This window comes from Parasteatoda tepidariorum, chromosome 6, assembly GCF_982258835.1.
Source record: "Parasteatoda tepidariorum strain Cologne lab strain chromosome 6, Ptep-v5.0, whole genome shotgun sequence".
NCBI classification, from domain to species: Eukaryota; Metazoa; Arthropoda; class Arachnida; order Araneae; family Theridiidae; genus Parasteatoda; species Parasteatoda tepidariorum.
In genome coordinates this window covers 33,082,809-33,097,597 of record NC_141760.1, presented here as the reverse complement: position 1 = coordinate 33,097,597, position 14,789 = coordinate 33,082,809, and the positions used below count along the sequence as shown (strand labels likewise).

Here is a 14,789-nt window from a genome sequence, read left to right as displayed (position 1 = left end):
ATACCAAATAGGAGCGTACTGTCCTCAGTCCGTTTCAATTATTAGGTTCACATCCCCTTACACCTACTTATCATTTGATAGGGAACATGGTTAATACCTTCTTGGAAAATAAACCTCCCATGATTCGCAGAAAAAAAGTAATGCATACCTGTAAGTCGTGAGGACCTATGGAGATGATTATTAACAATTGATCAGCTATCAAGTGTCTGAATAAATGTTTCATTTATATAAACACCTCAAAGATTATACTTCTGTTCTCTTTTTTTAACCCCAGTTGTGTTAAATACAGTCTTCAAATTGATAAGAATTGAAGAAGATTGCTTCAGATTGAAATTTTCAATGGGGAAGAAGCATTGAGAGAAGTCATTTCAACTTGAGAGGTCTCATAACCTGTGTGGTCCAGATGAAAAGATCAAAAGATGCCGATGTCAGAATTATTTCAGGAGTGCAGTACCATTTTCTCTCCTTTCTTTACAAAGATAAGGCAAGGTGACAGGAGAAAGATTAATTTTTCGGTGGTGAAATAGCTTAACAATATTTTTAGTTATGGATAAGGCAAAAAGTTTTATTTACATGCTTTAAAAATGGTGAAAAGTTGCATTTTTTTAGCTTGCAATTTATTTAGAAAAAGTAGTGTCCGGTTTGTAGAGATAAAGAACAAGGTTTCAGGATCAAAATGACTGTCCGCGTCCGGTTACGGGAGTGTCCGCTTTGGGGAGAATGTACGTAATGGTTTATTCATAAAAGATTCCCGGGGAATTAAAAATATGTCCGTATTGAGAGGTGTCCGTTTTGCAGGAGTGTTCATAACAGGAGGTTTCACTGTATTTGAATTATAAACCTATATATTATTTGAAATAAGTTTAGTAACAGTTATTTCAGACAATGAAAGCTCAATTATGCATTCTGATTTAGTTAAAAAAAATGTTTCTCACTTTCTTCTTTATTTTTTGTAAAGCTTACCACTCTGTGTCAAGGTTTACAAGCTGAAAAGGCATCTCGGAGTGATTTAGAGATGTATGTTGCTGTTCTCAATACTCAAAAAGCAGTTATGCAAGAAGACATGGACAAAATCAAACTAGAGCTTCAAGAGGGTAAGGAAAGAAAAATTACTAATATGTGTTGTATTGTATGCTCTTGCTAGTATTGATATTTTCTGACACTGATGCTTAACAAAATCTCTGTATTTTTAATGCAATTAGAATACAATATAATCACCTCTCTATTTTTGTGCAATTCATTAGTTGCGCGGACTGTTTTATTTAAAAATTCTTTAGCATTGACTAACTTATTGTTGCAAGTGTTCTGAAATTAAGAGAATAAAGCTAAATAATGTCAAAAAAGCACAAATATTACTTCATTAATACTATATAAAAGTAATTGAGCAATTTATTTGACTAAATATAAAAATGTCTTTTTCATATGAATGAATTTCCTTGAATGATTGAGATTTATGAATCTGAATTTAAGAAGAATTCAAGCTACTTTTGACCAGAGGTTTCTGAAACTTTAGAGTATTATTACAATTTTATTTATCTTACATTTTATTTTGGTGCTTAGTTGTATCTGAATTCTGACATACTGTTAAATTTTTATTGTATCATAAATCCTTTATAGTGAAGTGCAACACCAATAAACAATTAAAAACACCTTTTGTCAAATCTGAGAAATATGTATGTGAAAATTTTTATCTTACTGTTCATTACTGCAGTACCATTTCATTTGTTTCCCTTGGAAATTCTGTGACTATGCTTAGAAAGTGCATGCTTTAACTTAAAAATATTTTTATAGTGTGCCAGTTATTGGAGAAAGAAAAGAAAGAGCATGTTCAGCTAAAGAGAACATGGCAAATGGCCAATGACCAGTTTTTAGAGACACAGAGGCTACAAATAATGGATATGCAGCGTATGCAGAGTGTTTTAACAGCAGAGCAAACAAGACAGATTGCTGAAGCTAAAAAGAAGGATGAGCAGAGGTTAGAGCTTGAAAGGCAACTGAAAAGAAGTGAAAAGAAAGAAAATGAAAAAGCGTCTGATGGTATGATAATTTAAATGTTTAAATTCGTTGTTTACTGAGTTGGAATGTTTTTGAAATTGGACAGTTTTAGCGATTTTAACCATACCCCAAGTCAAAAACTTGCATGAGAAACTTTCAAAAACCTGAAAGATTACAGGTGTTGGCATAAAGATTATTATTCATGTTTAAAAAGCACATTCAAGTTAGTGTTTAAAGTTCAATTTTACATACAAATTTCCTTATACAGCTACACATATTGAAAAAAAATGTCTGGAAAAAAGCATAATAAATTACATAAATACATGTTACTATTTGCTTGCAAAATATCTGTTAGAAGCTACTTGTAAAATTGTTTTAAAGAATATGTGACAATAATAAAAAAAAAAAGTAATAATATTAATAATAATATCTATGTCATCAATTCTTTATATTAAAATACAAGGTGAGGTATTTAATTTTTAACAAAATCCTTAAATATTAAACGAAATTCCACAAAATCCTTTCTTATTTTATAGTATTAAAACTTACACCCGCCATAAATATTTATTTTTTCTTTAGACACTTCTGTTTATAAAATGATCTTATGTTATAATTAGAATTTTATGCAATTGTAAGATTTTATAATGTGTGGAGAAAAAAGAACTTGCAAATTATTGGCAGAAAATGAAATATTTTATGAAAAATAAGAGATTATTTACACTATATAGAGATTTTACTAGTCCGTTTAAAAATTCTTTGAAAAATATGAGAGCTCTCAAAGAAAATAATCGGAATTTTTTTTTTCTTCTGATAAAACCTATAAATTCTATTTTAATTTACTTATTGTTAATTTTATATTTATATAATTTCATATATTTCTAAGTATTTATGTATGTAATGTTTTAAATATACTATAAATAACATCATATATTATGTGTTTGTAATTATTATCTTAGGTTTTTGGGTTATTTTAACAATTTGAATAAGTTTTTAACTCATGTTACCTCAAAACTCCAATCTTGTATTCTTACTTGTGTACAATAAAATTTTCATATATATTAAACAAGTTTCTATTATATTTCTTTACAAATTAAGGTTAACATTTTGATTCAGTCTTTTTAATCATGTGGAATAGTTTTTACTTACAAATAGTTATCAGTGAGCTTTACTAATAGTTTGCAGTTTTTATGAAAAATTTTATAACTTTTAAGGATTATTGTAATTTTATATTCTTATAATGTGTTCTTTTGTATTGTTTTTTAGATAAAGGCAGAACGTCACCATTTTCTCGACCTTCATCTGCTAAGGCAGCAAAAAAATCCCCTTCTATTAGTCATAAAAGTTTCTTGATGAGCAATAAATCTAATGAATTGGAAATACCTGTGGCTTCATCAGCTGTTAGTAACTATAACTTTTTATTGCTGTTGTTGTAATTGTTATTAATTGTGTTGTTTTATTGCTAAAACACTTATAGTTGTTGAATTTGTTATTAATTGTAAATTTTTGTAACATGAAAAAATATTAGTTAAACTTCAGACTTTTAAAGAGTGTCATTTTAGTGTGATATAATAATGGCATTATTTGATAATTATATTTGAATGTTTAGATTCCTTTATTTTGCTGTTATCTCTTATTAGTTTGGTTCTCTATGAAATGTTGATTCAACAAATACCAATAGTTAATGTCAAAAATTATTTTACTATTAATTAATCAAACACAAGTTCTTTAAATTGACATCTTTTATAAATGATATTATCTGTCTTATTTTTTTTATGATCTATGTTACATTAAAAAAAATAGTAATTCATTATTAAAACAACGTTATATTTTAACTAAATTTATTAGCTTTTATTTTAATACATTAACCTTCATTTCTTATTTTTGAAGATATAAATTTAGGCATTAAAGTTGCATAGTGAAAATGTAAACAAATAAAAGTTTTAAAAATTGTAAAACCTCTGGTTCCTAGGTTTACTAATTTCAAAGATTCTACACAAGGTGGCCCACCCAACTAGAAAACCTGGAATTATCAGGGAATTTTTTTTTATACTGAAAAAGTCAGGGAAAAAACCTGGAAAAATCAAGGAAATTTAAAGAAAAGGGGGAATTTTTTTCTTAATTTAAATTATTTTACCATCCGTTATATCCACTTTATTTAGACAAAAATATATCGTCAAACAGTTGAAATATCATCAACTTAGCAATACTTTGCTTGCATTAAAATTCTCTCCATTATTACCCTGCTAAACTAGAATGCCATATGAAACCCTCTCATGTTGCTAAATGAATGGAGAAATCTTTGACCTCTTTGAAGACTAGTCAGTTTAGGAAAGGCAAAAATTGTGGTGGAGGTGGAAGAAGGGGTTAGGATATTTGCTTCTGTTCGTAAAAAAGTTTTTATTTTTTAAATTTTTTTAATTTCCTTGGGTTGAATTCATTTACAGTTCAAGTTTGTTCCGATGCCTTAGGGGTATTTTTTTCTTTTAACAAAATTATTCAGAATGTTTTAGTACTGAAAACTTTTGTACTCCCAATAATTTTTTTTTCTCAGCAAAGTCAACCAATCACTCATTTTCTTGAATCGCTAACAGCAAAATCGTTACAATTGTTGCATTGATGCTAATTTTCTGGATTTCATTTTAACTTTTTATCACATATTTTATTTTTTAAAGGGTTCTTTTATGAACCAATTAGATGTTAACATTAAATTTTACTGTTTTGTTGGTAAACACCAACATTAGATTTTTGATTCGAAAGTTCGTCAATGTTGCTTACATTCCACAGATAATATTTTCAAAACTGCTACTCCTTTTATCCTAAAAAGCTGGCAAAAACCAAGGAATGTATGGAAACCATGTTAAATGATGTATAAACTTAGAATATAAAAATAATTTATTTGTATTTGTTTATTAGAAAAAAGGAAAACAAGACTTTGTTTTTTTGTTCTGCACAGTATAGGTTTCAAGTTGGGCAACCTGATGATCAAAATTTTAAACTTAACATTTAGTGAACAATCATTATCATTTGCAAGGTAAAAAAAATTGAAGATTTAGAAATAATGACTTTTAACCTATAAATATCAGTTTTAAACAAGCTATAGGCTGTTAAATTAAGGGTCACATCATTTGAAATTTTTAACCTTAGTTAGTGAATCTCTAACAGAGTAAAGTTTCTTTTTCAAAAAAATCACACAAATAATAAAAAATGGAAAAATAATAATAATTAAAATTAACTGTAACAAAATAGGTTACCTTGCACAAATTTGTAGAAGCATTTCACATTTTGATTTACTAAAATGCATAAAATTCATAAACTTTTTTGATATTTTATGTGGGACATCAAAATGCATAATTGTGATGTGCCACTAGGATTTTACATAATTAAGTTATTTTTTTTGTTTAAAGCAAGATTTTGATTTTAATAATATGAAATATTTTTATTGTAAATTAATAATTAATTATTTTTACGTCAGATACCACTGTTTTTTTTTCATTACATTTGTTTTTATTTATTTCCAACTCTTATTTCGCTTTTTCTTTATAAAATGAAGGGAAATATGAATAGAAACCATCTTCCTTTTGAGTAATGAAAATATATTAAATAGTACTTATCCAAGGTTTTTTTGGGTAACTCTGTATTTGCTATTTGGAAGATTTTGTGCAAAAACTACTTAGCACTTTAAAAAATTTTTTATTCATTAAAATCAATATATTCTACAAGCTAAATATAGTATTTTCTCCACTTCTATTCAAGATAATAAATTAAAAAAATAAATTTGAATATAATACTGTATAATATTAACACTTTTCTTGTACCCACCTAAACTTTATGAGAAAACAAAACACGCCGACCTGGAAATTGTAAGATTTTTACTGGAAAACCAGGGAAATTTGAAACCCAATTTGAGTGGCCATCCTGCTACAGTATTTTATATTTATTATGTGTATTTTTTATGCTCATGAATTTTCATTGTTCTATTTTTAGAGAGCTAGGAGTATTCCTGAATACCTGAATTTGGCAGAAAAAGAAGTGTTCTCTGAGAAGCGTTCTATGTCAAGTTCAGCTATAAATGGTCTAACAAAAACTTCATCTCAAAATAACTCCTCTTTAGCTCCCTTAAATTCCTTACCTATTACAGAAGCTCAAACAACTCCAACTACACCTAAAAAACTTCCTAGTCTAACCCAAGATCAACTAAAAGCTTTATCCGGTAGTTATTAATTAAGAATGCATTTTGATTTTTTTTAAAACTACACTGCAATCCTTTTATTTAACATAATTTTTTTTTAACCATTAACATTTAACTAATCTTTCTGTTATGCAGCTTGGCTTTTTTTTAAAAAATATTTTGTAATCTGTTCATTGTATGTATATATTGCTGATACCTGACTTTTCCATTTTTATAAGTTGCTTCTTTGTTATTTTTAAGTTCATAAAAAAAAATTCTTTGTCAGATATTATTGCCTATTATTTCATCGTACAAATATATATATCTTGCAATTCTCAATCATTGGAATTCAATGTGTAAAACCACTATCACTTTTCAATCTGCAATGTATTATAAAGCTTTTTAAGATTGACAAGGATTTTGTAATTTTTTTTCATTAAAAAGCTTTTATCATTTAAAAACTAAATATAATATTTTACAAAACTACACATTATATCATAATTTTTTTTTAATAATTCGTAACGAAGTAGATTAAAAAAGTTATAATAATATTGAACTGAATTTTTTCATTTTTTTTAAGCTGACATGTTTTAATGTTATTTATATGTCTTAAGATATACGTCTTTTCTAATTCTAATTTAAATGAGCTCTCCATTTATTATTTTTATTTATTGCGATAAATGCAACCTTTTTTTTAAGTGACAATATATTATAAATACTGAATTAAATTTCTTAAAACATAGTTTTTTAAAATTCTTAGTTAACAAAAGTTTATCAACTGATAAGTCTTTTACCTTTGTTTGTTTTTTGTTATTTTAAAATTATTAAAAACTCACTAATTAATGTGAAAATTTCCTCACTGCAATATATATATTTTTTAAGCATATGTAGCTAAATATTTTCCTTTTTTGAACAAAGACATGTTTCTCTAAATGTTTGAATTGGTTTTTAGCCAAACGCTTCATTCATGTATTACTTTAAAAAAAAAAAAAAATCAGTTTTGTTTATTTCTCAATCAATATACTTTTGTTTTTCAGATCTTACACCTGAGCTTGAAGTGAGGAAAACTTTACTAGATAGTGCTAGGGCAGAGTTAGAAAGCTTTTCACTTGTGGGAAAGCGACTTGTAACTGAATCTGAATGGCAGCTACTGGAAGAAGAGGTAAATTTTTCCTTATACAAGCTTATAGCTTTTGATACTATACCAGATTAGTTACATAACTTCAAAACAGGAAATTCCGGGGTTGGATTGGTTCGACCCAATCGGTATAAAAAAAAATTCATTTGAAAAAATGCATATATATCTTAAAAATTAAGTATTTTTCAAAAAAAATTTTTTTTTACTAATAAAAATAATTTTATTCATATAACTTATAAAATTTTTTTTTCTTACAAATATACTATAGATAAAGAATTAATTTTTACATTTATGAAAACCAGATAGCATGTGATTACAAAAAGTTGTTTTCATAAGTTTATAGATTATCACTTTTTATTGTAGATATTCTTAAAATGTAAGTTAAATGCAAAAATTTGAAAGTTTAGAGAAAACGAAGTGGAATTCGTAAATGTATTTTTGAAAACACACTTATCATACATCATCTAAACTAAATTCTGTGTTTAAAACTTTTTTTACTTATTTTTTCACTCTATTTATGAATCTTTTTCATATTTCAGTTGAAGAGAGCTCGTGAAAAGTCAGGGCAACCCTGCGAAATGTGTTCTAATTATGAATTGCAGCTACAGCAAGTGCAGAGACAGGAAGCCGAGCAGCGTAATAAAGCCACTTCAATTGAAATGACTCTAGAAGATTACAAAAAAGATCTGCTTAGAGAAAAAGAGTATAGGCAAGAAATGGAAGAAAAGTTTAATGAAGTCTCTAAAGAATGTGAAAAAAAGGTTTTTAGTTGCTTGTTTTTAATGAAGTTAAATTAAAGATTAAATTCTTGCATTTACCACAATTACAAAATTTAAAAGTGTTGATTTTTTTGAAGTGGATAAACTCTATAAAGTGTTTTTGCACCTTTTTTCTCCTGTGACCTCTAATAAGTAAACAAAAGAGAAGTGAATATTTTGCAACCCCTCTGCCCAAACTTGTTTGCAAGAAAAATTGGAGAGAGATTTTTTATTTCTTTGTTACTTGGAACCACTTATGGATTCACTTGTAAAATCAAATTCAACCATGTCACTACATTATACGAACCACAAGGCAAGATTCAATCAGTAATACAAGAATAGCTTTTACTGTAATTTCTTCAAAATATATATTTTGTTTTAAGACTGAGAAAATTATTTTTTTTAAATTTTATTTATATGTTAACAAATGTAAAAAAAAATAAAATTTGGTATTAGTATAGGTTACAGTCACTAAATTGGAATAAGGTACTCACTTATTATTTGAAACAAACTATCTTTGTTGTCTGTAGTATTGTCATTGATGACTGTTTGTGAGTTTACACACTTTCTTTAAAGTGCTTGACAGTTACCATAAAAGCCACTTTTGTTACAACCTATTTATTGGTTAGAGGGTCATGGAGGCTAAATCTTAATTCCGTGACCAGTAGCATGATATTGGCAATGTGATAGCATTGTGAACTAGTCGTATTATGGTACATGCTGGTACCATGATACGACTCCCCAGCAATCTAAAGCTGGGTAAACTTCAAGCTGCTATCAGGATTGAAAGAACCTCAGTCTTATGCAATGAGACATTAGTTTTAACAGTTCATCCATTTACCTGTGGGAAGAAAAAGTAGGGTGATAAATTATGGAAATGATTATCAGTCCAAATTGGGTAAGCACTTAACGTGCGATAAATGTTGATTTATAGAGTTTTCACTGTGTATATTTTATTAACATTGTTTAAAGTGCTTATAGATATATGGCTTAAAAAACACAATTCAATTCTTATAAGTCAGTGTGTATTTGAATCATAAATTTTTGTGCATTAGCCACATCATTTGTTAATAATTGCTTATTCTTTCTTATTTTAATATCTCATGAAAACTGAAGTAGTTTAATCCTTCATTAAACTGTAGTAGTTTAATGAAGTAGTAAATCCATTTAGAAGTGTTAAGACTAATTAGTTTTTAGATTAAAACCATTCAAGAACTTGCACATAAAACATTTTAGGTTGTTTTGAGAAGAAAAAAATTAATATTGGTATATAAAAATATTTCTTTCTTTTTTAAGTTAAAGTAATGATTTTGTTTTTCAAAATATCAAAGAATCAAGAGATGTAATTGAAGTTTATTTTTAAAGAACAAGTATGTGCTTACCACCTTAATTCCATTCCTGAGTTAAGGCTTGTCAACATTTCACTGACTAAATATAAATATGCAAACTTAAAAAAAATAATAACAGGTATCACAGTTCCTCTGCTATTGAATTTTTGTTTTGAGCATAAATTGTTTAACAGAATATGTTTATTTGGTCTTATGCTAAACATAGTTTTAAAACGATTTTATATTTAAAAAAAAAAATGTGGATTTTAAATGTTGGATGTAGCAATTACTTAAAATATAAAAAACTTTCTTTCTTATCCCTTACTTTTGTAAAATAATCTATAGTAATTTTAAATTATTTACGTTACTACTTTTCATGTATAATCTGTTTGCAGTACCTTTAAGCTTAAGTAAATTATTTTCTTGTCCTATTTAACTGATTATTTAATTATTTGTTTGATATTTTTTATTATTATTATTTTTAATAAATTTTTATTGTTTATTTCAGGTTAGTGAGCTTTTTAAAATGCGGGACCAGTTCACAAAAAATTATAGTGACATCAAGATCCTGTATGACCAGTGCCATAAAGATCTAAATGAATTTCAAGTATGTTAACAATGTATTTTTTGTTTTTTTCTGTTACTTTTTATTGTAAAAAAACTGCAGTAAATTAGTTATAAATTCAGTGAATCTGGGCTATTTTAATTTTATGTATAAATTAGTCACCTTCAGCAACAAGTTGGTTTGCCCTTATCAACTTATTGTTTTTTAAGTCCATACTATCTTGTTGAATGGTAGTTTGGTAGTATTGATAATTTTTTTTAATGATAGTATTGATAGTTTTTTTTTAACCAGTATTGCAGAGTTGTGCTATAACTTTTGATTGTTTGTTTCAGTACAACAATATTGTTTGGCTGATGTAATAACTGAAAAGAAGTTAAAAAAATTAACTTTTATTTAGTTTCAAATTTTGTTTCCATTGGCTTTTACATGAGTGTCGAATTGCAAACTTTGGATTCGCTTAAGTCATATGATTTTTAATTTTTTATAAGCTTTATGTTTTTCAAAATGTTTATTATCTTATTTCATTAAAAATTTTATAAAAAAATTTATTAGTTCTTAGGATTGATAAGACGGAAGTTATTGTGGTGTGTAGATAGTGTGATAGATTAGTTTACATTTAAACACTCTTTCTATTTACTTATAACACAATTTTTAAAAAAAATTTCTTTAGCTAAATATAAGGATAGCAACCATAAATTACAACAATAACAAAAAATGATTGTAATACTGCATTTATAAAAGTACTGTAAATAAATACATGTATATATTGAATATAAATGATGAAAAGAAAGTTGGTTTATCTGATATTTGTATTTTTGCTAATAGTTATTTTGTTTCAGCTAAAATATTTAAATTTAAGTGGAACTTATAACAGATTTGTTTGATCCAATTTTTTAATTATTGCTATATGTAGGAATATACATCAACTTTTTTTATTAGCATAAGTGTTCTATATTTTAAAGTTTGTTTGATGGACTTGTGAATCATTTTCTTGTGGTCCAAGTGGTATTTTAATAATATTCGTCCAGCACTTGGAAGTTTAAGTATCAATAACTTAAGTAGACTAAGTTGATATATAAAAAGCAGATTAGTTGTGAATTATTATTTGTTAATATTTGTTTTCAATTTAGACGGTGATAGTTTCTGAGAGAGATGCAGTTAAACGAGAAGTAAGTAGTAATTTATGTTTCGCTTTGTAATGAATTTTTTTTGTTGAAACATTATGAAGAATTATTATTTAACTGTATATTATGTTTGAAAATACTTAAAGTGTTTTTCATGTTTAGCTTGAGAAAGTGAAAAATGAAAATGATGTCCTACTTGGAAAACATATAGCTAAAGCCCAACAAATGAGTAATGAAACTATAAATTTACCTAACACTATAGAGGTGAGTTTTTATTAATTATTAAAATAAATATGAAAGGTTTTGTGGGAAATAATATCATAAGTTCAATTATTTATAAATAAATATGATAAATAATAAAAATGATAAGCTTAATTATTTATAATATTTTTTTTATGGATACATATTTAGAAACATAATTTGTTGACAAAGTTTTTATTTTGGCTTTGACAATTTCTTGGACTGTTCTTTTTGTGATTTTCCTCATGATGAAATAAATTCCCAACATTTTAAAGTGTACTCTACATGATTTGGTTTTTATTGATTACTGAATAGTTCATATACTGATGACATAAGTGCTAATTTATGAATGCATTTCATATTTGGACAATTTTACATGGAAATTTCTTCTCAAGACACAACTTTTTCATTGTATAACAAGAGAAAGGTGAGTTTTGCAGCATTCAAAACAGCACTCTTTCTAACATTGCAAATGCTTAGTCAGTTAGTGTGACTCCAAGAGATTTTATTGATTTTTATGAGTCCATACTTTCATTTGCTAACTTTCTAAATAAACAGTATTAGGGGTGCAAATCGTGTAAGAGATGGCAACGGTTTCATATTTTAAGCGTGCTAAAGATTATTATTGCTCTTCTTGTTTTGTTGATTACAAATAGCATTTAATAGATTGTGAAAAACAATGTGAAAATATTTCTGTATTATATAAATATTCTTTAAAGACAAAATTTTAAGTAAATTATTCCTAATTACTCCATTATTATTATTATTATTATTGCCTTTTTTTGGCTTGAAAATACATTTATCAACTCTTTCATTTCCTTATATAAATTTGTATTTAATTTGTATTTGTAAGATTTAAACTCTTTTTGTACAGCTTTAAAAAAATTGACTATTTTAAATCTATAAAAAAAAATTTTAATTCCAGGAAATTTTTTTTTCTATTTTGAATTAAATTTTGAAGATGTTTGTGAAGAATATATTTATAACTTATTTGAGGAATTTTATCTCCAAAGAAACTTGTTTTGGCTTATCTTATTATCTTAAAAGGGGAAGAAGCACACTACAAGTAGTAAAACTACTGTAGTTGCTATTTTTCCCATAGTTTATATTGTAGTGTGCTACTTTTTTTAAGTAAAGTAGTGTAGTGAGTTGTGTGATCCAAAAAAAAAGAAAAGTTTGCAGTGATTCCTGGGAACTACTTTTACAAACGCTACAAATTTTTTGAATTTGATAGGTGCAAATCATCACGGGTCCGTCAATGGATGCAATGAAAATGCGAGCTGAGCGTTAACAGTAACTACGTATTTAAAATCACGTATAATTAATATTTAAACTTGCTATTGAGGGAAATAAATAAATCACTTTGGTTACACTTTAACATGCAAATGTACACTCGGGAAACACTGATGTTATTTCAAAGGAAGGGAACAAATTTTTAATGCACTTAAATTTTTTAGAGGAAATAAAAGAATATTAAATAATTAAAAAATTTCAAGTACTATTTCATAATTTTGTATTTCTTAAATTCGTTGTTGAGAAAGGTATAAATATTTTAATATTAAATGAGTAAATAAATAATTTAATATTAAATGAGTAAATTTGAAGAAAAAAAATAATGTTTTGGAATAACAAACTGACTCATGTTAACATGAATAAATATTTTTTAATTATTCTTTTACACTTAATTTAAGTTCGCCTCCTTAAAGTAGTGAAGTAGTTACTACAATGCTAAAGTAGGTTGCCACTACATTTAAAAAAAATAGTTTTAGTTGTAGTAGTTATATTTGTAACAATGTAGTTGTTTTTATAGATGATTAAATTGGGAGTTCATTGTATTTAGGACTGGTATATAATGTTGTGTATTGTTAGTTGTTTGACAATGTAATGTTTTATGCAGGACTTACAGTTTTATGTCTTGCAAAAAAGAGAAGAGCTTATTGAAATAAAAACAGCTAAAGAAAATATGGAAGAAGCCTTGAAGGGAGACATTCAGATGCTGAAAAACCAACTTATGTCTGAACAAACAGCAAAAGAAAGCCTAGAAGATACATATACTCAAGAACTAGATAGCCTCAGGGAACAATTAGGTACTTTACTCTTCTTTTTTTTAAAACTAATTTATCTTATTACTTAATTTTAAAATTTAAATTTTAAATCAAAATACATTCATAAATAAAAGAAAAGTTTTTTAAATAAACTATTTTAATTTTTATAACTCAAAATTAGAAAATGTTTAAGTAGACATGATGTGTATAAGAAAATGATTTATCAGTTATAATAGAAAATTGAAAGGTATTAAAGTGATGTAGAAGCTAGCCACCCTTTTTCATATTAATACTCAGAGATGATTGTGCTCCGGAAAAATTCCGGATTTTTCGGTAAACGCGATCCGGAAGTTTCCGGAAATCCGAGGTCCAGAAATTTCAAGAAATAATTGATCACATTTATGTATTAAAAAAATTTTATGTTTCATTTAGAAATATTAGAACTTGAATTTATATTTGGCATCTCTTTCATTTGTGAAAATTTTTTCTAGTAGAATAATAAATGTGATTAGAGATAAAAGTAAACTTATGCATAATTATTCATATAAATTATGCTGCATATAATTTATTTAGAATTTCATGTTTTGAAAATATCAATGATTTAAATTTATACAGACATTAATTTTTTCCAATAATGATTTTATTGGAGACATTTTTAGGATTTTTGAGTTGGGCTCACAATCACCCCTGAATACTGATCCTTAGTACTTTTTACAAATACGTATTTTAGAATTTTCCAGAATTTATACTTAATAACTGCACAATACACGGAAATATGTTATTTCCTGTTTGAAAATTTTAAGCTTTTTCCTTGAAAACATTCTCCTGAACAATTGGAGTTTAAAGCTTACCATTATATTGATTCAAACCCTTTAATTTTCTGGTGAAACAAATTCTGTCAAGAAAATTAATCAGTTTAATGAAAAGTGCACAGAAGAAAAATCTTTTCGAGTATGCCATATATTTTAAACACTGAATTCATTTTAAAAATTGTAAAATAACATATTTATAAATTCACAATTATATGCATTTCTACTTAGTTAGTGCATATGTTATATTTGTTTAATAGCTAAGTATCACATTAAAATACTCATTTTTTCACTGCATTTTATGGATTCTCTTTTGATATATTTTTCATGTAAATGTATTTTTATCACTTTTGTAATGTAATTTTGCCTGATAGGTATTTTAGAAAGTGTTAAACAAGAATTACAAGTTCAGCAAAATAAAAATATTGAACTAGATAAACAACTATCTTCAGTATTAGAAAGTTGCCAGCAGAAAGAAGAAATAATATCACAATTTCAAGCTCAATTAGATGAATTAAACACTGCTAAGGTTTGTATATATATTATTCTTGTGTATTTAGACTATAATTTATTAATGGTTTTAATTTTAGTGACTCATGCCGTATAGTGAAAGTAGGAT

The 14,789-nt window shown here is 26.3% G+C and overlaps 1 protein-coding gene across 4 annotated transcripts in view; it reads left to right on the top strand.

Annotated features, from left to right (window-relative positions):
- The window catches only part of LOC107445927 (rab GTPase-binding effector protein 1), a 48,717-nt gene that overhangs the window by 27,071 nt on the left and 6,857 nt on the right, over positions 1-14,789 (top strand). For 3 of the 4 annotated variants that reach the window (XM_043042065.3, XM_043042064.3, XM_043042067.3), the window contains exons 6-16: positions 959-1,094; positions 1,792-2,037; positions 3,259-3,392; positions 5,980-6,205; positions 7,201-7,325; positions 7,841-8,062; positions 9,896-9,994; positions 11,083-11,121; positions 11,239-11,340; positions 13,214-13,403; positions 14,545-14,699. In XM_043042065.3, the coding sequence (XP_042897999.1) occupies positions 959-1,094; positions 1,792-2,037; positions 3,259-3,392; positions 5,980-6,205; positions 7,201-7,325; positions 7,841-8,062; positions 9,896-9,994; positions 11,083-11,121; positions 11,239-11,340; positions 13,214-13,403; positions 14,545-14,699 (1,674 nt within the window). The remainder of the gene's footprint in view (positions 1-958; positions 1,095-1,791; positions 2,038-3,258; positions 3,393-5,979; positions 6,206-7,200; positions 7,326-7,840; positions 8,063-9,895; positions 9,995-11,082; positions 11,122-11,238; positions 11,341-13,213; positions 13,404-14,544; positions 14,700-14,789) is intronic. The other variant, XM_043042066.3, reaches the window with a different exon arrangement.